This window comes from Stenella coeruleoalba, assembly GCF_951394435.1.
Source record: "Stenella coeruleoalba genome assembly, chromosome: 8".
Lineage (NCBI taxonomy): Eukaryota > Metazoa > Chordata > Mammalia > Artiodactyla > Delphinidae > Stenella > Stenella coeruleoalba.
Window position 1 is genome coordinate 76,105,478 of NC_137154.1, and position 27,708 is coordinate 76,133,185.

General features: G+C 39.1%; 1 protein-coding gene and 1 pseudogene across 3 annotated transcripts in view; one reads left to right on the plus strand and one right to left on the minus strand.

Moving 5' to 3' along the window:
* Positions 1 to 27,708, plus strand: part of ARHGAP42 (Rho GTPase activating protein 42) — a 288,105-nt gene that overhangs the window by 67,022 nt on the left and 193,375 nt on the right. For both annotated transcript variants that reach the window (XM_079929104.1, XM_079929105.1), the window contains exon 2: positions 3,559 to 3,654. In XM_079929104.1, coding sequence (XP_079785230.1) covers positions 3,559 to 3,654 — 96 coding nt within the window. The remainder of the gene's footprint in view (positions 1 to 3,558; positions 3,655 to 27,708) is intronic.
* Positions 12,459 to 13,537, minus strand: LOC307189823 (importin subunit alpha-8-like; annotated as a pseudogene). Its single transcript has one exon. The product of its transcript is annotated as an importin subunit alpha-8-like (transcript).

The following is a 27,708-nucleotide window of genomic DNA, read 5'->3' on the forward strand; positions in this document are numbered from 1 at the left end:
CCTGTGTTCTTGTTCAGGCATGGGAATTTTTACAGTGTACTCACTGAGATCTCTGTGAAAGGACGAAGCAGCTTACCTTTCTCAGTCAAGGAGCAAGGCCATGGGAAGCAAAGAATGGTCTAGGAAGTAATGTTTGGTTGTGGGGTTTTATGTCAGGAGTTCCCTAGGACAGCGGTCCCCAACCTTTTTGGCACCAGGGACCGGGTTCATGGAAGACAATTTTTCCACAGACCGGGGTAGGGGGGATGGTTTCAGGATGATTCAAGCACATTACATTTATTGTGTACTTTTTATTTCTATTATTATTACATTGTAATATATAATGAAATAATTATATATCTCACCATAATGCAGAATCAGTGGGAGCCCTGAGCTTGTTTTCACTTGCCACTCACTGATAGGGCTTTGATATGAGTCTGCAAGCAAATGATTTATTATGGTCTCTGTGCAGTCAAACCTCTCTGCTAATGATAATCTGTATTTGCAGCCTCTCCCCAGCCAGATCATCAGGCATTAGATTCTCATAAGGAGTGCGCAGCCTAGATCCCTCGCGTGCACAGTTCACAGTAGGGTTCGAGCTCCTATGAGAATCAAATGCCGCCGCTGACCTGACAGGAGGCGGAGCTCAGGAGGTAATGGGAGTGATGAGGAGTGGCTGTAAATACAGACGAAGCTTCGCTTGCTCGCAGGTGTCTCACCTCCTGCTGTGCAGCCCGGTTCCTAAGACGCCACAGACAACTACCAGTCCTGGCCTGGGAGTTGGGGACCCCTGCCCTAGCAGAAAGCTTCCAGGTATCTCCTTGAGTTTGAGGGGAAACTCAGAGGAACTTGTGGTGATGAGGGGAGAGAAGGAAGGCTATCTGTTACAGAATTCCTAAGCATCCTGATCTACGCATATTACCTACTACCCCCACTCTGCTTTAGGAATTCCATCTGTGACTTCAAATCCAGTTTAGCATAAGACCTGTATATTGTACATGGAAAAATAAACGTTAAATGGAATGTTTTGCCCCTTTCTCACGGAGAGTACCTGCACACAGTTTGGCTTAAAAATTATCCTAGGAGTCTGATTTTTTTTTTTTTTTTGGTCTTCTCATAACATTTGATGTAGGTGTTATGATTTCTTTACCCTTAGCCAGAGCTATGCAATGTCAGATAAATGCATACTTTTGCATGCATGGGTCCCTTCTGTCTGGAAGGCCAGTCAACTTTCCCACCTTTTGAGCTGGGCTTGAATGATAACAACTGATGCCATTTATTAAGTTGCCTAGTCTGTACCAGGCACAGACCTCATTTAGTTTTTATAACAACCTGTGAGATGAGTATTCCTTCTCTGTTCCATAGGTAAGAAAACCAGGTCTTGTGAAGGGTGAATGATTTGTCTAGGGCCTCACAGCCAATTGGTGAAGTCTAGTTCTGATGAAGCCTTTGTTTTTCTCATTGACTAACAATCCACTAAGGAGGCTCTTTTCATCTTTCATTTCAACCATTCTTAAGCTGATAGACCTTTCTATTCTCCTAAATCCAAAGTACCTCTTAAGTAGAATGTGCAGCTGGCACCAAAGTTCTACCCCTCTTTTGGGAAGAGGTGTTAGTCTGTGAGTAGTAATACCCTCTTTCCAGAGCACAATTTATTTTTTCAAACAAGATTTAAAAAAATCTCAGTCTTTGTGTGTGTGTGTGTGTGTGTGTGTGTGTGTGTGTGTATGTTAAAAGCCTCTCTGAGGCTCAAGACCTGTGGTCTTCAGAATTCCTGTTGGTGAGGGTGTTGGTGAGTTCTTGATTCACATGGTGCAGTAAGTGACCTTGTTTGGAGACCTGTTCACTCATGGGTGCTTACTGTGGTTGGTACCTGGGCTTGCAGTTTCATGAGTGGTGGGTTACCACATTAAGTCCTGGTGTCATGTCTAGGCATCGGGCCATAATTGTTCTCCTAAAGAAAAATGATTCTGATGCTAGTTAAAATCATAAGGAGGACTTTATTCAGGTCGGATGCTGTAGATGTCGAGAGTGTCACAATAGGGGAGAGAGTTCAGGCTCTACCCTGAATGCAACAAGAACAAATGTGGATTTATAGCCGAGGAGCATGTTGGGTGGCGGGGCTAGGGGGGGCTGTCAGTGGATGGAAAGTTACTAAGAGGAGAAGATGTAAAGGTTTCTTGGTGAAGGCAGGTCAAGGGCTTAAGCATCAAAGGTGGGGGATGGGGACTTTGATCAGATACCAGTTTAGATATTCTCTAAACTGACTTGGCAGGATTTTTGCTAAAACTGGTCTATGTAGGCCCAGTGAGGACAGAGAGCCAAAGTAGAGGCATAGATAAGAAAAGGGCTCAGAGGAGCCTGACTGAAGATTGGCCAAGGAGAGAGTCTTTGTCAGGTCCTATTGCTTGAATTAAATGTTATGCATTCAAGGTATCAGAATTGAATGATGAGAGATAACATTAAATAAAGTGTAGACAGACTTCCATAAAAATGTGTTTCCTACGGGCATAGACTTCTGTGAAGGGTTAGCATGGAAGATCACAGTAGCTCTGAGAGGTGGGACCTCTGAAGCTTCCCTGATGCTGCACTGTCAGATTGATTTAATTTTATTTAACAAACATAAATAGTGCTTATTAAGTGCCAGATTCTGTTCTAAACACTTTGCAAATGTTGCCTTACTTAGTCCTCAAAACAGCTCTATAAAGTGGTTATACTACTGTTATTCACTCTTTACAGATGAGGAAATAGAGGGCCAGAGGAGTTAAAAAAGTTTGCCCAGGTTCACATAATGAGTAAGTGGTAGGACTTGGATTTCAACCCAGGCCGTCTTGGCTCCAGAGTCTGCATTCTTAGTCACTGTTAGGTTGCATCCTAGGCTTTTGCCTCCCAGGAATTTACTTCTCATTATTCTGGGCTTTTCTTTATTCTCTCCATGATTAAGGAAGAATTCTTCTTCTGGATTTAGTCACTCTCTGGAATTTGTTCAGACTGAAGTCAGGACTGAGGAGTATGTTTAGCTTGAGATTTCCTATAAATCACAAGGTTATTCGTAAACAACTTTTCTCGTGGCCTTTCACCTTAGAATGAGAATGCGTTTATTGGTAAAAACACATTCCCTATCTGCTCCACATTCCCTGTCTGTATAGAATAACATCGGTGACCCTTTCTAATCAAAGGTTTGCTACTTTTCTTTTTTTTCCCCACCAGTAACCTGGTAGCATTCCTTCTTCTTCTTCTTCTTTTTTTTTTTTTTTTAATAAATGCTCCATTTATAGGGAATGAATGGTAATTCTTTGATAAAGGCTTTGGGAAATTGGCTTCCAGATAATACACAACTGTCACCAAAACTTTCTTAAAGGGACAAATCTGCTTTGGAAGCAGAGCAGATCTAATCCCTAAAATATTTCTTTAGTAGTCTCTTTAAATTCTGCTTAAATTTGTCAAGCTGGTATTTAAAAAGGTTCTGGTCAATATAGCATTAGCAGCAAAGTTATGTAAATACATGTGGAAACTCTTGAGTATTCCATGGTATTGTACCTTCAACTTATGGGTTTTTTTTTAAACTTTTAATTACAGATCTGTCTATGGCAGTACAGAAATTTTCCCAGTCACTGCAAGATTTCCAGTTTGAATGTATTGGTGATGCTGAAACAGATGATGAAATTAGTATTGGTGAGTTGTGATATTTTTCAATATTCTAAGTAATAATTTTAAAAGTCTTACTTCAGATAATGACTTGATTGAAATCAAACAGATTCACACACCCAAATACCAAATATGTCAAATATTCTGACTTTGATAAAAGCATAAGGGCGAATTTTTGGTTTCTGTGGAGGGGAGTATTATGAATTGTTTTAAAATTGAGCTCTGTGGCTTTTTCCATAAGGAAGTTACTTAACCATTCTATAATTCAGCTCAGCCCTTTGAGAAGATGTGGATAACACTGTTTTTCTTTGCCTCAAAGTGAATCATTCATTCAGACAAATACATATTGGTCATCTGCCATCAAATGTACCAGGTACTGGTTTAAGAATTAGCTTACTTTTTTTTTAAAACTTAATACTGATTTCTCTTTTAACTTTAGTATTTGTTTATAAAGAAAAAAAAATCAGTCAGGACGTATTAACCAGTATTAGTGTAGGACACAGAACATTACTGGGGATCAGGAGACTTGAGCCCTCATATGATTTTGCCACAGATATTTAGCAATCTGACCCTGGTGAAGGTATACCCCTTCCTGAATCGGATGGTTTCATTTCCCATAAGTGAAGAGGTTGGGTTATGTGGTCTCAAGTTTTATCTGTATCTGAGTTTTTACTGTTTGAAGATCAGATTCATGTAGCATTCTTTTCCCCACATTTTAACAATCCCTACATGACAGTTTGTAGACATGGGGTCCGTTTGTAGGCTGGATTAGAGTCACACAATCAGAAGACTATAAAATATGTGCATACATTTTAGAGAATAATATACTAAGTGTACTTACCTTCCAGGTAAAAATAGAATATGACAAGCATTTAGAATAGTGACTCCCAAACTTAAATGTGTATATGATACACCTGGAGATCTCATTAAGTGCAGACTGTGATTCAGAAGGTCTCAGATGGAGTGTGTGATTCTGTGTTTCTAACACACTTGAAGGTGATGTCAGTGTCAGTAGTCCACGGACCTCTCTTTGAGTAGCAGGGCTTTGGAATCCCTGACATGCTTCTCCACAATCATATTCCTCTCCTTCCTCTGCCTTTTCTTTTTCTTATATAGTTTTGTCAGTTATATATGTATTTCTAAAAAATACATTTTTATTGTTTTCGAAAACCTAAAGTGTCAGGTCCAAACCTAGCTGTGAAACGAAAGAGCTCTCAGGAGAAGATAAGCCGAATGAGTTTCCGATTCATTGTGTGGCTTTAGCTTGTTACATTCACAAAAGTTCCATCTGGAGAAATCACGTGCACAGCCCTCACACAAGCTGTTTCTGGTGTGGGGTGCGTGTTGTGCAGTCGTCACATGGCCCAGCTGGCCTCTTTCAGAGGAGCTGTGCCAGGTGGTTGCTTGATTTGTCTGCTCCTTTAGGAGTGTTAGGTATGCTGAGGGGGTGTGGAGGGGGCTGGTCTTGGGATCCTGAGGGGCTCTATACGCCCTCAGGTCTGTGGGGAGAGGCGGCTGAGCCTGACTTGGCTGAGGTGTAGGTAGGGAGCCCCTAGGAAGGAGGAAGAGGGCTGCCATCTGGGCCTCAGGCAGCGTGACTTCCTCCTCTTTACAGGACACACGTGGAAGGCCAGCATCAGTGATCACGTGACACTGACTGCTGGAACAATTGTCATCCTGTGTGCCATTTCATGATGTTTGTGTCATAAATGTCTAGCCCCCAACATTGGCTTTGGAATACACCTCACCAGACAAAAGCCTTGGTTATATTACTAAAATACTAATATAGTAGCATTATTATTTAGAAGAAAGAAAGAACACCCACATGCTCACATAACAGCAATTATTTTCACTTAGTGATGAGACTGTAAAATCCAAGAAGGCAGAGGGCAGATCTTTTTCTTTTTTTTTGCTTTCAATCTCACTTTAGCACCTGACCCAGGGTCTGACTCATGGTAAACCTTCGGTTAAATTGTTGTATAAATGCTATAATTTTCCTTATAAACTTAACTTTTTCACTTATGTGTATCTTTTTCTAATATAATTAATATAATTTTACTACATATAACTACATATTGTATATAATTTGTTACTTCTCCTTTATAAAGAGGATTCTAGCAAATACTTCCGGGTTTTTATATATATTGTAATTTTTAATGATTTTATGATTTTAAAATATTCCATAGGTTCATGTACATGAATTTATGAAATAATCTCTTTAGTACACTCAGACTGCTTCTAGTTGGTCTTTTACTTTTTAACAGTGCAATAAATATATTTCTGCATATTTCACAATTTCCTTTAAGCTTCTTACTTAAAATTCCTTCTTGAAGCCACATGGAGTAATGGCAGAGGTGGGCGTTTTTAATCATTATTCTCTTTGACCTTGCAGGCAGATGGATGGTAGGCGATTTCCCCCCGTTGTGGTGAACTTGATATCTCAACTTTGCTCTGTTTCTCTCTTTCCACTTTGTCTAGATGGATGTTATTGTTGTGGCTTTTGCAGATTAGATTGGAAAGGTGTGAATTGATCAGTATGTGAAAGCTTATGATAGGCACTGAATATTAAGTTCTAATGCTTTCAGGGCTTTGAGGAATTAAATCCGGCATTGGGGAGTGGAAGGAGAATACTATATACTATATAGGGGTAGATGTTATGGCTCGCTACTTTTAAATCAGGAGACTTATTTAACTCCTATTGGGAATTTGATTTAAACACCAATGCTTTGTTAGGAAAACCTAACTTAGAGGACAGAGATTTATAAACAAAAATTATTTCTGAAACAACTAATGTAAAATTATAGATATATTCCCATATCCTCACCATCCAGCACTTTTTATCCTTTTACTGAGCCCCCAAATGCACTGTAAATAGTTAAAAATAACTATGTATATAATAAAGAAGTAGTAGAAGACTTTGAATAATCATTCCAAACATGGAGGAATTGTGAGGCTAACGCAAGCTGTTGTACCAAGGACAGTGATCTAAGAATGTATCCCTGAGAATAATGGGTAAGGCTGGTGTGGATGGAGGGCAAGAACTATCCTTACCTACCTTCATTAGCTTCAGTTCCACAGGGGAAGATACAAAGTTTCAGCTGTCTTTAAACCAATAAGGACCTACTGTATAGCACAGGGAACTCTGCTCAATGTTATGTGGCAGCCTAGATTGGAGTTTGAAGGAGAATGGATACATGTATATGTTCTGCTGAGTTGCTTTGCTGAGCCCCTGAAACTATCACAGCATTGTTAATTGGCTATACTCCAATATAAAATGAAAAGTTAAAAAAAAATAGCTTGTTGAAGCCCCAGTTTCAGCTTCTTCTTTATTCCTCTGATTTAATAAAAGAGGAATGAAGTAGGGACAGCTGTGACTCTTAGCACTGAATAATAGCCATAATACTCTTAGCCAGAGTAGCCTTGAGACTTACCATTGATGTAATCACTGAAGATGATGACTTACGAAAGCAGCTCATCTTTTATAAGGGAGCAGTGTCAGTGCAAAATAACTTGTAAAGTCAAGGCATTTGCAAACTTTCTGCATATAAGTTATGGTGGTGGGAGGGGGTGGAAGATGAGTAAGATGTCTGTTTTCAGTGTGCTTACGGTGGAATAGGGCAAAAAACAGATTTTGAGCAAGGTAAGGAAAAGAGGGTTCTGTTACTATATCAGTATGATGAGTCAACTTGTGGAAGCTGTTCCGGGAGTTTGTTAGGCACGTAGGCCTGTGTCTGTCCTGTAAATCGGCCCCACTCTTCAGCTGTCCCCATCTGCTCCCACCCTCTGGCCTTGTGCTTGCCGGTTTGTTTGTTTTTTGGTGCCAGTGAGACAGTGCTGGCTTGGAAGGAAGCAAAGTGGGATTAGTTGTCTGGGACCCAGTGGGGAATGCCTGTGGCTCAGGGAGCAGGTCAGTTGCCCAAGCAGGGCAGCTTCCTGTACTCTCCTTTGAGCACCTCGTTTCCATCTTACAGCAGCAAGAGGCCGTTGCTCCTCCCTCCTCTAAGGATGATTGAGCTGCCTGTGAACTTTTGATTGCTTCCTTTTATCTGCCTGCCACAGCGCTGGCCCAGTGGGAGACCATCCAACTTAACTTCCCACAGCTGTTCTAACTGCCCACTTTTTATGCTACTTCATTTTTCTGGACTGAGTAAAGACATTGAGTTAGGAGTAAGTTAGGAATTGAGTGGCTGGACGCTTGGGGGTTAGAAATTGGTGATGGAGGGGAAAAGAATGATTACAAACTGGTATAAGATTCAGGCCTCCTCAAATAATAAATTTATATGGGTAGACTGGAAACAAAATGTACCGTTGTTTAACCATAATTATACAAAAGACAATACCTACTGCATTAATCCTGGTATGTGTGTGGGAATTGCTAATGTCATGTGACCAGCCCTAAAACCTTACTAGTAGGAAATAAAAAAACTATCTCTACAGAAAATAAAACACTATTCTTTTGAAAACTCTTTACAGTGGTTCATTTGAACAAGTAGAAGCTCAAAGATATTACTGTGAATCTGTCTGAGGCTGTGGTTTTTGATATGTATATTTAGTGCCTATAATTTGAAATCACTTTTAACCAAGTCTTAAAAAAAGTCTGCATTAAAAACAAAATCAGATATTGTTAGTCATGCTGAACCGGTGCCAATAAAAATATTAGTCATTAATATGAGGCAAAGCTCATTCATTCTATGTAATCTTGGAAACCATTGGAAAGTCCAGTTGTGGTTTTCCATAAATAGCTTGGCTAACGATGTTGTGTGATGGCCTATTGTAGTGCTCAGGAAAGTCTTGGACAATGTGAACTTTGCACTCAAGAGATTAAACGTTTACCAAGAAGGAGAGTCAGTTTGCTAGTAAATATTCTAGGTGGGGACTTATTCCTTTAGACATACCTAAACAGAAAATTCCTGTGGTAGAGACAGGCTGCATACAAGCACTTGTCAACTAAGGTTATGGCTCCCAACTCTGAGTGGAGAAATGAGTCCATGAAGTAGGTAATTCAGATCAAAATATATTTCATAATATTGATAATTGTACAGATAGTTCTTACTTAACTCATGTATTTGTGTTCAGGTATTTAACTCTGCTTTGAATACAGATATGCACACATAGCAATAATGGTTAGTGCTTAATAGTTCTTAGAATGAAGAGCATGTTATATGTTTTTTTTTAAACCCTTACAAATCTTATGTGTACAGATTGACAGATGGTAACTCAAACCGAACCAAGTTTTGTATACTGCACTGGCTGGAATGTGTTTTGAATTCTTTTCTATTCTTTTGGAAAATACGTTGAAAGGTGAGACTGTAGGAAATTAATTTAAAATAGTGACATTTTAACTCACAGGGACTTTATTGAATCTTCCTGAGCAGGCAGTGCTTTGCCCAGGTGCAAATATTTGTTGTTAGATTACCTCTCTGAAGGTGGGTGTGCATCAGTGTAATACAGTGGTTAAGTGAAATCGCCTAGACAGAAGCCTGAGAGTGATCACTGATGCTTGCTCAGAGGGTGTGAAGTAGAAGACATTTTTCAAGGGAGTGGTTGAAAAGTTTTTTTCATTTTCTTTGTTAGAGGAATTACTGGAGGAAAATGCATAAATCTTTTACCAAATAAATTCATTCACTTCAAGGATGCATCTTGTTAGGTCTAATGGAAAGGTAATATTTCAGGTTAAAAAGAACTAGTATATTTATACACCCCAGGAAATGCACTTAAACGATCATAAATGATTTTAGCTAAGAAAAAACCACACCTATTTTCTTCAAGTTAAACTAATAAAATTCAGCTATTAAGCTACCAAATTGAAAATGCTTCTGTAAAGATTTTCTTCAGAATTCAGTTATGAGCTACAGATACTCATCCATACAGATCACTACTACCATTTGTCTGGTGATATTGGGATGCATAAGGTAGAGTGTGGCCATGAGACTCTTCTTGGGCATCTCTTAGGAAAAAGTTAGCAAACCAGACACAATGCCATTACCAACCACAACTGAACTCTTCAAAAAAAAGACCTGTGATTTTATTAAATTCTAGGAAACAAATTACCTTCTCATTTGCTGAATCAAAAGAAAATCCATCAGTTATTACGAACCCTCATTACAACCCACTTAATGTGGTTATATAAATCAGGAAGTCCTCTATTAAAGTGGAACATTTCCAAATGCCTAAATTGTTTATATAAATAACATTTTCTTTTGAACTGTGTAGAGGAAGCATATTTGACTTTTTTATGGCTCTCAGTTGGACAATTGAATTATTGTTTTCCATTTTCTTTTACCACCCTTATTTTTGCACCCACACAGAAACCACCCACAATTAAGGATTGAAACAGCTGGGAAAGTTGCACATTTCAGGTGGAGTTCCTCTCTTTAAAAAAACACACGACTTGAGAGAGATGTTTTCATCATATTATCTCTGTATTTTAAAGAACTTTATTTGATTTAATTTGAAGTTCAAAGGCTTAGATTGTTTTTCCAGAATCTGAAGTTTAAAAAAAAAATTCAGAAACTTATCATGTTGAAAGTCACATCTCAAAGAAAAAAAATTGCCTTTTAATTTATCGATATACGTTAATCCCCAGAACCCCCTTTCTGTCTTTTGTGATTTTTTTTTTTTGTTTGTTTGTTTTGTTTTGTTTTTTGCGGTATGCGGGCCTCTCACTGTTGCGGCCTCTCCCGATGCGGAGCACAGGCTCCTGACGCGCAGGCTCAGCGGCCATGGCTTACGGGCCCAGCCGCTCCGCGGCATGTGGGATCTTCCCGGACCGGGGCACGGACCCGCGTCCCCTGCATCGGCAGGCGGACTGTCAACCACTGCACCACCAGGGAAGCCCTGTGACTTGTTTTGTTGAACAAAAAGTGGCTGTCTTTTTCACAGAGAAATCAGTCTCTTATCTCCTCCAGTAAATTATATGCTGTCTGAGGTCAGAAAGTTTTCTCACATTTCTATTCCTGCAAAATTCTTTAGCACCTTATTTGTAGCAGAAGCTTAGTAAATATTTGTTGCATAAATAGTCCCCCTGGAAAACCCAGTAAACTTTAGTTTCTAGAAACAAATCACTTTAAGGTGCATAAATAAAATTTTAGAGTCATATATTAAAAAATAAAATGTACATATTTGGGTATATCTAGAATGATTCTTTTCAGTATGGTAATAAACTAAATTTTGAGAGGGAAAATAGTTCGTATATAGCCATCCCTCGATATCCACAGCAGGTTGGTTTCAGGAGCTTTCACGGATACCGAAATCCTTAAGATGCTCAAGTCCCTTATGTAAAGTGGTGTGGTATTTGCATAAAGCCTACACAATCCTCTTGTATATACTTTAAATCATCTCTAGCTTACTTATAATACCTAATACAATATAAGTGCTATGTAAATAGTTGCCAGCATGTGGAAAATTCAAGTTTTGCTTTTTGAAACTTTCTGGAATTTTTTTCCCCAAGTATTTTTAATTCACAGTTGGTTGAATCTGAGGATGCAGAACTGGATACAGAGAGCCAACTGTATTTACATATAAATACACAAACACAGACACACACATATATGTAACTTTTGCATATAATTGAGAATGATTTAGAACAAATATCTTAATATTTGTAAATGTTTCAAACCAGAGCTAAATATTGTAATATTCTTTAGTTTATTATTCAATGTTTATTGACTACTGTTAGGTGACAAGCTCTGTGCCAGTCCCCAGGGACCTGGTGGTGAAAAGAGTAGTCAAAGCTTTTGCCCTCATGGAGTGTACAGACTAAAAAATAAGATGGTAGCAATATCCTTCCTTTAGAGATAACATGCCTTAAAAAAGGCTTATTTCAGGGTGAGTGGATAGAGAGTGAAAAGAGAACTTTTATCTATGGTTAGTGACTTATAAGAGCTCAAAAAAATTCAACAAAATGATTAGACAATGAAATAAATGCTCTGGCCCAATATAACTTGGGATGCAGGAATATACAGTTGATTCTCATTATCCACAAATTCTGTATTTGCAAATTTGCTTCCTCTACAATTTATTGGTATCCCCCAAATCAATACTCCTAGCACTTTTGTGGTCATTCGTGGTCATCTGTAGAGAGGTGAAAAAGTTGAGCCGCCTGACTCATGGAGAATCTACTGTATAAAATATGGTGCATTTCATAGGTGCATGAGGCAGCCTTGACTCACTGAAGACGAATAAGATAGATTTTTGCTCTTCTATAAGAGCAATAAGCGAAAGTGTATTAAAGAAGAAAATTCAGTTGGGGCTTTTTGTTATTATGCAAAAAATTATGACAAAAATGTCATCAAGCATATGCCATGCTTCAGGCTTAAAATTATAAACTAACCATATGATTCCAATTTTACCAACACCATTCTATTCATATCTAAAATAAAAGAGATGTACTCCAACTGTGGTTCTGTGGGTCAATGCAAGTGCATTAAAACAAACAAGTAAACAAACCAGGTATCCATAGGTTACATTATAAAGTCAAGCTACCCATGCCCCGTTTTCTCCTGGGCACAAACCCAGAGAAATGGCCAAGTTCCATCTTGTAAGAAAATCTCATCTGGGGCAGCCTTCTTCCAAAGGCAGTCAGAGTAATCTTTTTAAAATGCAAAGATGATGTCATTTCTCTGATTAATGCCCTGAAATGGCTTCTCATTGTCTTCAGGTTGAAATTCCACATCCCTAACATGGCCTATTAGGTCTTGTCTACCTGCCCATAACCTTTACACATGGCATTTTTTGTTGTTGTTGTTAGATGGAGGTGAAAGTGTGGAAAATTTTATTATCATTCAGTGTTAAAAGCTTTATACCTGTGGTACACCAAGGGGAAGGGGTTCTTAAAGAAGTGACTCTTTGGGTCTGGTCCCTGGTTTAGGAGTTGTGGAGCTTTGGTATGTGTTTGTTAAGTGCTTTAAGAATTCACCATCTTGGTCCCGGTCTGGTAAGGTTGTGCCAGTTTCTTCTTCCTGGAGGATAAAAAGAGGACGTCGAGGATGATGATAACAATTTTGGTGTCTGGGATGGTGAGAAGATTTATTAGAGGCTCCAAGACTCCAGCCTGGACAAGCTGGATCAACTGGTCCACGGTGCCCCCAGTTGTGAAGTTAGCCACTGTCCAGACAGCCTCTCACTGGGCTTTAAATTCTCCGTTTTCTGGAACAGTCACCAAGGGAGGCAGCGCACTGCAAGCGACCAGCTGCTGGATGTGCTGGCGGGGCCCCGCGGCCACATCACTTAGGGCCCAGGCTGGATGGAGGAGTGGGGGTGTGTGAGGAGCTGGAGCCACACAGCCAGGATGGCCGTGTCCAGGGCCAGCTGGGTCTGGTGGTCCGTCCCCGTGACACAATGTTCCCCACAGTGCGCAGAGAGGGGGTCAAGACATTGAGTTCTGAGCTGCTCATGAGTCGACCAGCCTGGGCAGGACCCCTGTGTCCACCACTTGGCTGATGTGTGCATCGCAGCCATTGGTGAGGTAGGACAGGGCCCAGCAGCTGTCCGAGAGAACCTCTGGGTGCCATAGCGGGTGGAAGAGGGCGGGCAACATCTGCTTCACCGTGTGATCAGAAGGGTACGGGTTCTTGTTCCGGCACAGGTTGGACAAGGTCCACGCAATGTTGCACAGGAATGTGACTGGTATACTTGATGAAACCAGGGTCAGCAGATGTGGAATGGCATCACTCGAGATAACGTTGTCTCTGAATTCTGGTCCATCATCTGCTATATTACCAAGGACCCACACTGCCTGTTCACGCACAGTCATATGAGTGGAAGACAGGAGCTCAGCCAAGGGCTGGATGGCCCCTCCATCCACAACGGCGCGAGTCACCTCTGAAGTCCCCGAGGTAATGTTGGTCAGAGCCCAGGCTGCCTCGAGCTGCAAGTGGGGGTGAAGGGATGACTTCAGGAACAGAAACATGTTTTATTGCATATTGGTAAATATTAGGTATCAGAAAGGTAAGCCATGGCCCATGTGTGTGGTAGGTGCATAGATTCTACCTTTGTTGGTTAATTTCCTGCTTTGCTTAATAGAGTTGATCCACCCATGTTGAATATCATGTAAATTCTGCATCCACTTTGAAAACAGTTTTTGAAGATAGTATCGTGTCACAGTTGTCTTCTTGGTGTGGAGTAGTTTCTATCTTTCTATTGGGGAGCTGCATTTCTTTAGTTCTAGGATAATTCATGTACCTTCTTTATGTACATATGGGGGTGGGAAGATGGGAAGTTGCACAAGCTGTTGTTCTTTTTGTCTGTTTTTTTTTTTTTTTTTTTTTGAATTATCAGAAAGAGCTACTTCTGACAGAAATGTTGGCCTGGTTTCTTAGAATCGCAAGTTTAGTATCGTAGAGTAGAAAGAGACCTTGGAGAACATGGGAGCTAAATCTGTCATTTTGATTTAGATGCAGGTGAAATTATTTTCTAAAGTCACACAAGTATTAGAACCTTGATCACCTGGCTCCTGGGTCATAACTTTGAGTTTGCTTGTTCATTCATTCAATAAAGCACTTGAGATTTGTTAGACACCGTTTGGGTGCTGAAGACACATCATGTGCAAAACAGAAAAAAAAAATCCCCACCCTAATGGGTTTGCCATTAGTCAGAGGAGTTAGACGATAAAATACATAACTTCATTATATATTATTAGACCATAAGTGCTATAGAGATACAAAAAGAAGGGAGATTAGTTAAAATTTTTCTTTAGTATTTTTAATATACAGATATCTAATTTCAAGATAGTGGTATTACTGTAAACTACTTATAAAATGAACCTCATTTTACCCTCCATTCCCTATGTGATCAATCAAATTTATATGACTATGTAAACATTGACCTATTTCTGGATTTGAAACCATTTGGTGCAAAAGGTGTAAAGGTATCTTATTATTATTATTTTTTTTTGGTGGTACACGGGCCTCTCACTGTTGTGGCCTCTCCTGTTGCGGAGCACAGGCTCCGGACGGGCAGGCTCAGTGTCCATGGCTCACGGGCCCAGCCGCTCCGCGGCATGTGGGATCTTCCCGGACCGGGGCATGAACCCGCGTCCCCTGCATTGGCAGGCGGACTCTCAACCACTGCGCCACCAGGGAAAGCCATAAAGGTATCTTCTTAGCTGTTGTACAGGATTGGGAGTCACAGAATATCGCAGAGGGCTTGCCACATAGTCTCAAGTTTAATTTACATGTCCTCAGGAGACACTTGAGGCTTGTGATTGAAGTTGCCCTTTAGGAGGTTTATTCTGGATTCAATATATGTGATGAATTATAGCATGGAAGTCTTTGCCAGTTCAGAGTTGAGTCAAGGATTGCCTTCATCAGCATTTTTTTTTTTTACATCTTTATTGGAGTATAATTGCTTTACAGTGGTGTGTTAGTTTCTGCTTTATAACAAAGTGAATCAGTTATACATATACATATGTTCCCATATCTCTTCCCTCTTGCGTCTCCCTCCATCCCACCCTCCCTATCCCACCCTTCTAGGCGGTCACAAAGCACCCAGCTGATCTCCCTGTGCTATGCAGCTGCTTCCCACTAGCTAGCTATTTTACGTTTGGTAGTGTATATACACCCATGCCACTCCCTCACTTTGTCACAGCTTACCCTTCCCCCTCCCCGTATCCTCAAGTCCATTCTCTAGTAGGTCTGTGTCTTTATTCCTGTCTTACCCCTAGGTTCTTCATGACATTTTTTTTTTCTTAGATTCCATATATATGTGTTAGCATACGGTATTTGTCTTTCTCTTTCTGACTTACTTCACTCTGTATGACAGACTCTAGGTCCATCAGCATTTTTTTTAATGGACCTAGAGAAAACATTTCTAAATATGAATGAAATAATAAAATTACAGTTTCAATTTTGACATTAAAAGGTTTGGACCATAAAGGCAATAGTCCTGGAGACTGTATCTGAAATAAGTGAGTTAGGAGGCAGGACGTGGGCACCCAGAGACTAATGAAAACTCACTGGCAAAAGGCAAGGACAGCATATGAGCAATGGAGACAGCCTTGGGGTGGGGGAGGAGGAAAGCAAGAAAATAGTTGAATAACAGGCCTACAAAAGAAAGAAAAGCTTGCCTTGGATAGTTATCAAGGAATATGTGGCTGGGAAAAAACAGCGTAATTCAGAGTAATTTCTCGGTCATTGAGAGAATTCAGGATAGTTGCTGAGTCATGATTCGGAGAGCTGTAGAGAGAAGAGCTTTCAGGTCCTGCTTCATTCTTAGGACTCAGACATAGTGTTCTCTTTCTTCCATTACCAAGAGGGCCACGAGTAACCACTTCTGCCATTGAAAGTACAGATGTGCTTCAGGCAAGGAGCATTCTTCCAAATCTTATCTTAAACAATTACACACACACACACACACACAGTCACGCGTATCTACTGTTTTCTATTTAAATATATTTTTAACTCTTAACTCCTCACACAAAGAGCATGCATTCCTCCCCCCCACCCCCGCCACAAAGTCAGCAGTTGCCAAGCTGCCTAGCATCAGAATCAAGTATGGGGAACCTTAAAATTTTGATTCTTGGGCTTCACCCCCAGACCTGAACTAAGGTAGAATCCTCTGCGTTGAGACATTAGGAGCTTTTCATTTTATGGAGATTCGTGTTGTCTGATGCAGCCTGGGAAAAACTGTTACTCTAAACAATATACTTGTGCTTTATACCGAGGGAGGGAGGCACAACTGGGGAAGGTACTAAAACTGGGAAAAGGTCTGTTCCAGAGGAGTGCTTTGTGGGTCACCAGATCCCTGATGCCTAGCATTTTGCCAGTGGAGCCACTGAGGCTATAGAAGCCATGTGTTTGTGGGGAAACCTGGTCATTTGTTGCACCATTTTTCCTTGACAGCCTGAAAAAAGGTTTTGGTTTATGCAGAACAAATTGGTCTGTCTGTCTATCTATCTATCTATCTATCTGTCTATCTTAGAATGAGAGATAGTGTTTATGGGCCAGTGTAGATGCTGTGCAGATTACTCAGGGATGAAGGAAAAAATCAACTTTTCAAATTAAAATCCCATATAAGATGTCATTTAGTTCATATTGACTTTGGATTCTCTGGAATTCTCTACTAATAATATCTTCTGAGTGCAAAGAACCTTATGGGTAATTTGGTACATGCAACATGAATAAGATCTTCTTGTACCCTTATTAATAGAAGGGGGTCCAAAAATAGCTTTATGATATCATCACTATATTACTCAGGAGAATGTGCTGAGTGCTTTAGGTAGAGTAGTAAGAACAGAAATGTGGTGAGAGAACCAAAGCTGGAGAAGGGACATCAGAAGATGTTTAAAAAGAGGATGTTATTTGAGCTGAGTCCCAATGTCTAGGTAAGATACAGCTTAAGAAATGTATTGGGTTGGCCAAAAAGTGCCTTTGGTTTTTAAGTAAAAATAAAAGACACATTTTTCATTTTCACCAAGAACTTTATTGAACAATGTGTTCACACTTTTGTTCCACTACCTTCTGCCATTTTTCAGGCAACTTCATAATTCCATCTTCCCAAAACTTTTTACCTTTTTGAGCAAAGAACTGTTCCAGGTGCCTTTTACAGTCTTCCAGGGGATTGAAATTTTTTCCACTAAGAGAATTTTGTAAAGACCTAAATAAATGGAAATCCAAAGGCTCAATGTCTGGTGAATACAGTGGATGAATCAGAACTTCCCAGCCAAGCTGTAACAGTTTTTGCCTGGTCAGCAAAGAAACATACAGTCTTGTGTTATCCTGATGGAAGATGATGCGTTTTCTGTTGACTAATTCTGGCTGCTTATCGTCGAGTGCTGCTTTCAGTTGTTCTAATTGGGAGCAGTAATTGTTGGAATTAATCGTTTGGTTTTCCGGAAGAAGCTCATAATAGAGGACTCCCTTCCAACCCCACCATATACACAACATCACCTTCTTTGGATGAATACTGGCCTTTGGTGTGGTTTGTGGTGGTTCATTTTGCTTGCCCCACAATCTCTTCTGTTCCACATTATTGTACAGTAACCACTTTTCATCGCCCATCACAATTTGTTTTAAAAAAGGAACGTTTTCATTATGTTTCAGTAGAGAATCACATGCGTAAATACAGTTAAGAAGGTTTTTCTCGCTTAATTTACGTGGAACCCAAACATCAAAGCGATGAACATAACCAGGCTGGTGCAAATGATTTTCAGTGCTTGATTTGGGTATTTTGAATATGTTGGCTATCTCCTGCATGGTATAACGTTGATTGTTCTCAATTAATGTCTTGATTTGATTGCTATCAACTTCAACTGGTCTGCCTGACCATGGAGCATCATCCAGTGAGAAATCTCCAGCATGAAACTTCGCAAACCACTTTTGATACGTTCGATCAGTCGCAGCACCTTCTCCATACGCTGCACAAATCTTTTTTGCATTTCAGTTGTGTTTTCACCTTTCTTGAAATAATAAAGCATAGTATGCCGAAAATGTTGCTTTTTTTCTTCCATCTTCAGTATTAAAATGGCTACACAAAAATTCGCCAGTTTTGATAAGTCTTTTTTAGAATGCACTCTGATATGACGGCTGTCACGTACAATCTAACAAAATTGTTTCAAATGAAGTTAAAGACAACTAAGTGCTACTAGAGCCATCTTACGGAAAACCAAATGAAAGAATCTTTTGGCCAACCCAGTAGTTAAAGGAAAGACATGGAAATGGGATACTATAGGAATGTTAGTAGTTTCAGAGTACTAAGAGATCAGAAGTAGTAGCATCTCAAGCTAACACAGTTGGAAAGGTACTTTGGAGCCACATCATGGAGGCCCCAAATCATTTGCAATATGGACTTCTGACTTTATTTACTCATTCAGTTTTCGAGTCGGATAATGACACAATCAAAGGTGCCCTTTAGGAATTTTATTCTGACCATTACTACATAGGGTGAGCTGGAGCCATAGGAACTGGGAAACCAATAACTAGGCTGTTGGAATAGTACAGCAAAGATGAAGTGATACCCTTACATGGGTATGGAAGAAGGGTAGAGGAGAGAGATCAACAGCATTTGGCAATTGAATCTATGGAAGGAAGGACTGAGGATAATCCATCACTCGAGTTACTAGGAGAATGGTGTTAGGGGCCCATTTATATGTTTATATGTGGCCAGGGTACCTGGGGGTGGAGCAGAATTATGAGTTAAGTTTTGGTACATGTTAAGTTTTGAGATTCAGACAAAATTCCTAGTAGAAATTCCCAGGATATATAATCAGATTTGTTAAATTTAGACTAGTGAGGTGGGGTTGTGGGACTGTGCCTAGAATAGAGGGAAAGTGTATATAAATTTCAGATGAGCTAATTTGAGTTCAGAGGTTAGCTCTGCCAGTCATTAGCTCTGTGGCCTTGCATATTATTTAACCTCTACATATCAGTTTCATTATTTGAAAAGTAGGAGAATGGTGATAGAAGATTTGAGTGTTTTACTTGTGAGTGCCTCGTAGGGTGTTGTGAGGATTAAAGAGCTGTGCACCATGCTGGTGCGGGTACCAAAGCTCCTTCTTCCCCACTCCCAGGTCTTCCTGTCTTCCTCCTTCATGAGGATGGGAGTCCACTGGAGTAAGTTTGTAGACAAGGAGGAGAAATGGCTTGTGAGGAGAGAAGAGTGCTGGTGGAAATAAGAGCGGGAGAGAAAAAAATGGAGATGGATATGGAAAAGGGTGAGATTAGAAGCTTCTTGGGGAGTTGTTAGCTTTTGAGAGGAAGAGGGCCCCTCCTCTGAGACAGGCAAGTTGAAAAGAATGGAGACCATGTTGATCAGAAAAGCAGAAGGCCAGGCCATCTGGTGTGAGTGAGGGAAGTTTGGGGCTGGGTTCTTGAGAAAGGAGAAAATTCTTTTTAGATGGCCACTGTGGGAAATAAGATTAGGAGTAAACTAGAGTTGAATAAAAGCATTGCCAAGAAGCAGAAGCAGAGGGGTTAGATCGCTTGAACTCTTCGTGTCCTTGTGGGTGTGTGAATTACAGAAGAGGGAAGGTCATTAGAGGTTAAGAGGTTGTGGAAGAGAGAGGCTGCATATTGGACAAGGAAGCGGATGTTGAAGCTTCAGCAGGGTGGTGGCAGGAGCATTGGGTGCAGAGGAGGAGTATGAATGGGGTGCTTCAGCCTTTGTGGAATGTGAAGAAGTGTTGGGAGGTCAGTTCCTAATGGCAGTAAGGATGGGGGTGGGGGTGTACTTGGTGTAAATGCTTGTTTGTTAGCAGCAAATTACTGATTGTTCCCTTTAAAGCAGGATACTTGGCGCCTGATTATCCTCTGAGCACAGATAGTTCTGGCTCTGTTTGCCTTTAAAGATGATAAGCCTCTTCTTTTCTGTAATGGAGCTGGGTAGTAGGCTGGCACTACCTTTTATCCACCCCACTCCTTTCGCAATAATGGTTTGCTGGGAGAGAATAGACTTTGGAATCAAACATTCAAAACTGAATACCTGCTTCTCCACTTACTAGCTGTGAGATCATGGGGCAAGCTACCCCAGCTGATTGACCTTTTTCTCATCTGCAGAATGAAGGTAACACTTACTTCAGTACCTCATATCATTGAGTGGGCATTAAATGATACAGTTTATGTAACATCTCTACCTCTTGGCAGAGGTGCTCTGAAGTGGGAGTGGTTTACATCTTGGGAAAATGTTTTCTGAATTGGGAGTTGTTTTGGCTTTGGGAAACAGGTCAAACACCACAAAACAAAACAAAAACTAAAAACAGGAAACATCAGAAAAGCACAGTTCTTAATTTTCTAATTAATATGTGTGCTTGGAAAAAAATATATATATGTGGCTTGTAGACGATGTCATGCACAACAGTACTTATTGCATCAACATAAAATTTCATAGTAAAAAACAAAAAAAATTTAACTAGAATTCAGATGAAATTCATTTGAAGTAATGAGTAGTGGGATGAAGTCTTGGGAGAAACCAGCTGGAATCAAATTTTGGACTTGTGTAAAGTTGAAAGGCCACCTTTCTGTATTTGCATGTGTTCATTTGTCAAAACTTGGCCTTATGTGAATTGTTATATACTTTATATCTATATCTATATAAAATAACAAGCCCAGTCTATACATCTATATCTATATCTACCTATCTGTCTATATATAGAGATAATACTAGAATTCTCAGACTACCTGGTAGTTTGGCAGTTTCAAAGCAGATATTACTGAAAGGTCCTATCCCTGTTCAGAGAGAGTATATGAAGGAAAATCATTAGACATATAGTCTAGAATTATTTCTGTGCATCCACTGTGACTTTTGTCTTGGAATCATAATTCTCCTCACTTTTAGTAGTTATCAATCTGTAACAGTAGTAAGGAGACATATTACTGGTTAGAACCCCTGCAAAGAATCTGGCTAATATGGTTAGAGGATGAACAGGAACAAGAGAAAGCAGAAACAGATCACTTGGTATTAAGCCAGTGGATTCCAAAGTGAGGATTCTGTTCCTGTGTCCTGTTCAGAGTCTACACTGGCATCCAAGTACTGGACAGACAGATTATAGCATAGCTGATGGCAGTATGGAACAAGTGATGAAGCAGAAAAAAGGTAGTTCCTAAGTCTGCAGAGTACCTGGTCAACTGGATAAAAGTTTAATTTTACGACTGTTTTCATTTGCAGGTTGTGCATTTCTTATTGTTCTTTAATGCTTAATTAGAAAACTATGCTATAATATTAACCTTTTATTACCAAAATAATATCTAATATGCTCTTCCAACTTGATACATCTCATATTTACTGAAACCCAATTCACCTGAATACAATGCTACACAATGATGCATTGGTAGGATATAAAAAAATGTAAATGCCAGTTTTCAGGGGCTTGTTTTCAAGATTAATCTTGCTTTTTGATTTGTTTGGCAATGAAAAAAAAAAAGACTGACCACCTGGAGGACATTGTGGAGAACCCAGTTTAGTTACCTCAGAGAGAACTAAATTTGCCTGTGTTTTCGTGAGACCTTGGATTCCACCAGGCTGGGCTGTGAAGCTCTAGAAGAAAGATCAGTTCCTCTGAGTACCAGGGTGTATTGCAGTGACCTGTCGGCATTCCACAGTGGGCCTGTGACTTTTTTTTTTTTTCTGTTGGTTTAGGAAGCAATTTATTGGCTTTGCAACTAGGCATCCATGGAGCTTGAAGCCACAAATAGAGTGGAAAAATCTTATCTGATGTTGTGGCTTTTGGAAACTAATAACTAGAGTTTGTGGTTGCAAATAATGCCAATATTGCAGACAGAGTGGACAGCCCGTCAGCAGGGATATTAATTGTTACCAAAGACTTGCAATATCTGGTGGGAGAGTTGGTGTCAATTTTTATATCACTCTGTTTTGTAGACATAGTATTTATTATTCAGGCATGCCACAAGCTGACCTTGCTGCCTGCTCTGTTTATGGGTTAAATTGTTCCTGAACCCAAACTTTCCACTGGATACTTCAGCCATTATGTTACCTTTGATCTTTTTAGTGTTCAGAGAATTAAAACTCCCTCAGTGGAAGTTCCAGGCCTGAACTGCTGATGTGATGTCCTGTTAGGTCACTGCATGCTTTTGTAGTGTAATGCTGGGTGTCCCTTGGCTATGTAGGTTGATTCTATTCTAATAATTCTCCATGTGGCCTAGAAGGATATGATGGATTCACCTGCTCTGGCTCAGATCCTCAGTTCAGTACTGATGTTTTATAGCCTTGCTCCTATTCTTCATGAAAAGTCAGTGCCAGAGAAAAAGCTTGACAGAGCCTACTCACACCCAAATAGAAAAGTCAAGCGACTGTTGGGGCATCATCTGGACTTATAAAATATGATTGCATTGGTGCAATCTGGCTTTTATAGACTTTTACAGGTTTTCATGTTTTCCTTGAGATTTAATCAAGTCTAAATCCTACTGCTAACCCAGTTCCCCTCTATTCATCAGCATTATCTGAACTTCGTAAGTGATTTGCTCACTCTAATAAAGTGAAAAAAATGTGTTGTGGACATAATTGTATATGTCACTGATTTGTGATCTGTACTTTTTTGTTTTTTTTGAGTATGTGTTTATGCTGTTTAGGTTTGAGGAAAGACTCCTAGGAGAAATATGTAGCACATCATTGTCTGACTATGATACAAATGTTGGTTAGATGCGAGAGAGACATGCTCTTTCAGTTCTTATAGTTGTGAAATCTGTAAACCCAAACTGTTCAATTGCTGAAACATTTAATAGTATATAATGCTTAGTACTTAAGGTTGTGGAATTATATCAACAATGAACAGGGAATAATTTTCTCTATTCTCGCTCATTCTTACTTCCAGACACTAAACAGATTTTCCACAGTTAGTAGGATGAATTTAAGCCTGCTGAAAAAATTTGTTAGGAAATAGATATTTTATACAGTTCAGGAATGTTTCAGAATTTACGATATTGGTAAATACAGAAGCCATTATCGTACTTCTTCACCATCTAGGTATAATTCAACTGTTGTCTTTGTGAATGCTTATGCTCTTGGGACCCGTGATAAATGCATCTGAATAATAGATTTCTTTTGTTCCAAAAGTATTTTTCCAATATCACATTGTGGAGGTAAAAAGGAAACCTATAGCAGTGTTCTTGACCTCAATAATTTTTTTGGAAAGTTAAAATTTATATATAAAGCTACATTTTGATTGCTCTCCAGTAATCTCATGGTCCAGATGGTCAGGAAGGGGAAAGATTATTACTGGCAAATACAGCCAGGAAAGTTTCATGCAGGTGGCAAGAATGTGGATAGCTAACATAATTTTCCAAAGTATCTGGCCTATCCTTTTCATAATATTTTATGAAGTCTAGAATAAGAGTTGGTATGTTTCTCCTTATAGAGCAAATAGATGGTGGGAATGTATTGTTAAATTCATCTACTGAAAGCCCACTGTGTATTAAGTATTGTTTTTGGAATATTACTCTCACTAAATCAAACTCCTTTCATACCACCTAGGTATCGTCAAGATCTATCATTGCAGGACCAGCTGTTATATTCAGTGTTAGTCTGGACCCCCCAAATCAGATACTGCAGTGGTTTTTATTTATGTGAATATTTATAAATAAAATATGGAGCATCACAAATAATTGATTATAAGAGAAAATATTCGGGTATCAGAAATTTGCATGTAATAAAAAATGTTTTCAGATTTTGCTTAAGCAAAGTCTTATAAAAGTGGCTCAAGCAGTCACAAAATCCATAGCCATTTTGTATAAGGCCTTGTGATGAGTTCCGAGAGAGTCATTTTATATATGTTTTGTGCCCAAGGTCTGGTGGAGAATAGACTCCCTCTAGTTTTCATGGCCTCTTAAGGCATTTGTGGGTCTCATGCACCAGAGATTCTAATACTGGCTTCTAATCTCTAGAGTACTGCTGAGGAACACTAACTAGGCAGCTTGGATCTGCCTGATTTGTGTCGGAGGTACCTGTTAGACTTTGAGGGTGGGGCAGGCAGGGAAGTGACTGGCTATCCATCTGCCCTTTCTCTTAAAACCCAATTTATGTGATAATACCTTGAATTATTTTATACTTGCGTTATAGGATTGTTAATTTCTGTTTTCTTTCCTTGTTATGTTGTGCTTAGTAAACTATTAATGTGATACTTTGACATCGTTATAAAGAAAAATATTTAGGGAAAAACATTAGATCTGGGTTTAAAAAGTTAGTAGGCCACTGTCCCTAATTCATGAAATAAATTATTTAGTGTTCCTGACTGTTTCTTATAGAACAAATGATGAATCTGAAAGCTTCATTTGGACCAAGAAACATAGTATGCTTTTATAGAACTAGGACTATAATATTTAGAGAGAACAGTCTTAGTTTTTTTAAAGTCATTTCCCTGAAAAATGAACCAAAGAAAAAGAGGGAACAAAAGTTACTGTCAAATTGGGGCAGACCCAGAAAACTGCTGGAAGGAGAGTCGTTTTCGTTGTGAGGAACCAGACAAGCAGTTGCTTTTGCAAATGTTAAAATTTCTCCCCAGACTTCCTCATTATAATCTACTATTGTCATACTGAGTCTATAAATAGTATTTATAAGGGAAACAGACCAGAAAACCATTCAAGTAAAGCAGAAAATGGCCATTAAGTTTTGGACAAAGAGGTACAGCAGCAAAATGAGAACTTTGAGTTTCCTTCCTTGTAACCAAAATCTGATTTAAGGCAACACCACAGTTTTGGAGTAGCAGTTACCTTGGGGAAACCTTTGGATTTCTGAAGTCATCATCGTAAAATACTCCCTGGGACCACTAGGGTGCTGCTACGTAGGCCAGTGAACATTTTCTGGGTTGATCAACTGGAAGGTTCTAGTATACCCATGTCAGTCTAAAATCAAGTTATAATCTCATTTATTTCAAAAAATACCTGCTGACAGGCTTCTCTGTGCTAGATATTTATTTACCCTTTGAGAAAATTAATATGTGGTCTGTGCCCTCCTAGGGTGTAGGCTAATAAGAAAATAAAGTGTTTTTCATTATTTGTTTAAAAAGTTATAGATTATTTTTTAGGCTTTACAAAAACTAGCAATCTCCTTTTCTACCAGTCCTTGCCACTTAATTCCTCAGAAAGACTGTTACAGGAGAATGGGGTATCAGAGGGTGGTCATGTCCCAGGTCTTGGGCGAGTCCCTGGGATGCACCGCCAAGTGAGGGTCCTTGGCTTTGCACAGGAAAGCATTCAAGAGTGAGCCATAGTAAAGTGAAAGCAAGTTTATTTAGAGAGATAGACATTCCATAGGCAGAATGTGGTCTGTCTAAGAAAGCGAGAGCAGCCCCGAAATACGGGGTGGCTAGTTTTTATGGGCTGGGTAATTTCATAGGCTAAGGAGGGGGAGGATTATTCTAACTATTTTGGGGAGGGGCGGAGATTTCCAGGAATTGTGCCACCGCCCATTTTTTGGTCTTTTACGGTTATGGCACCTGTGGGTGTGTCATTTAGCATATGCTAAGTATTACAGTGAGTGTATAATGAGGCTCAAGGTCTACTGGAAGTCCAGTCTTCTGCCATCTTGGGCCTAATGGGTTCTAACCAGTTTTTGTCCTATCCTGTTCTTCCTAATGGCTGTGTCATCCTTTTAAAGGTGGTGCCCTGCTCCCTTCTTTCCTGTCTCAAGACCACTTTGAACTTTTAGCCATTCCTCAGTTTCTTTCAAGACCATGATTACCTTGCTACTTCTTGAGTTTTTCTTGTTGTTGTTGTTTTGTTTTTTGTTTTTTTAGTTTTATATACCATCCTTTCACTTCATAGTGTTGTCACACTATGTCTTGAGTTCATACTATCTAACATGCTCCTTTCTCTTTCTCTCAATAGAGTTAAAACTTGATTTTGGCAAAATGAATTTAATTTTTAATGTTTATATCAGTGATTTTGTACATATTACTCACAACTCAGTTATTTCAATTATTTTGATTGTGTTATTTGTATAACTTTGTTTTCCCAGGAGTTAATTCACTTGTCCCTTGGTATTTGCAGCTTTCAGAATCCACAAATGCTCAAGTCCTTAATATAAAATCCTGTAGTATTTGCATATAACCTATATAACTTATGCATATCCTCCCGTATTACTTTCAGTCATCTCTAGATTACTTACAATACCTAATACAATGTAAATACCATGTAAATATTTGTGGCACGCAGCAAATTCAAGTTTTGCTTTTTGGAACTTCTGGAATTTTTTTTTCCCCCTGAATATTTTTGCTCACTAGCTATAATTGCCTTTGAGTTTTCTTTAAAAAAAAAAAAAAAGGAGTGTAAATTTCCTCTCATTACATTTAGACACATCAGGATATTGATCAGTTCTATTTTTCTTTCTCTGTAGACATTTCCTGGAGCTTCTAACCTATTGCTCCAGTGTAGACAAGAGCTTCTCTGGACCTTTGGCAAAACTGTTGTCCTAGAATAGCTCTGTGTTGTCCTGAGAATTCCATTTCCTTCTTTGCTTTGCTAGAATTCATGTTTTCTTTTCATGTTTTGTTCCCAAGTTTTGTGAGAGTGTGTTAACCAATAGCTTCTGATAAAAGGAAGCATATGAGAGTAAGGTTTTTTGTTTTTGTTTTGATATTTATTAAAAAGGTTAGGCGGTGTTAAGTTAAAAATCTGGGGTTAAAGTGCTTCTTATACAGACTTTCAACTAGTGTACTCTTTCTATTTACATCTCCTCTTATTTTCTCACCTCAGGAGTACCTGTTGCCTCTCCTTCTGTAGCCCAGAATGACATACTTTTTGTCTTCTTTCTCTGCAGGCATGTTAACATTACCTTCCATCATTCAAAGTTTTGTTGACTTTTTCCAGTCTCATCAACAGATCTTCAATGGCAGTAGATAGCTGCCAGAACGATGACTGGATATTTCTTTACTGAAAGTACAAACATATAATATGCTATTGCACACTCCAGTTAAAATCTTCTATCTATTTGTAAAATGCTTTTCTCTTCAACTTATTGTTGTCAAAACTGGGTTGTAATGTAGCAATGATAGTTATTTCTGCAGAAATTAAAATCACATTTTAAACACTTTAGAAAAGTTCCACTTACTTTAAGGCCATTACTGTGTTTATGAGATTAATGTGAGTCTCCCAGGTAATCCTTTGATTTCTGTTTTGGTAACTGAATAAAATAGGGTGTGAAGTAATCATAGGAATAGAATTTCAAACCAGCTTAGTTAGTGTAAGCCTAGTGGTTTTGAAAAGAGAGAAGAAAAATCCAAGATTGTAATTTTAAATTCTTAAATGGAAAATATTCATTCTCTTTCTTAATGAGTTTTGCTGGTAAGACTCTTGATGTGTTGTTCTCACTCACCTCCCTTTATTGTAGACTTTATGCCAGACTTACTAGACTTCTGGTCTCACAGGATGTTTTCAATATTAGTATGGATGAAGGAAGAGGTGGGAGCCTAAAGAATAAGGACATAGAAGGGAAGGTTCAAGGCTTAAATCAAAATAAAATTTGCATTTACCTTATTTCTTTTGTTAGTTTTGTAATCTAAACATTCCAACTTTAGTTAATAATTCACATTAAGTATAAGTTACAGAAATTGATGTCGACAAATTAATCTTTCACAGTTTACTGTGTGGCACTGTGCATTTTTGAAGAATATGCTATTGTAACTCCCTGTTTACTTAT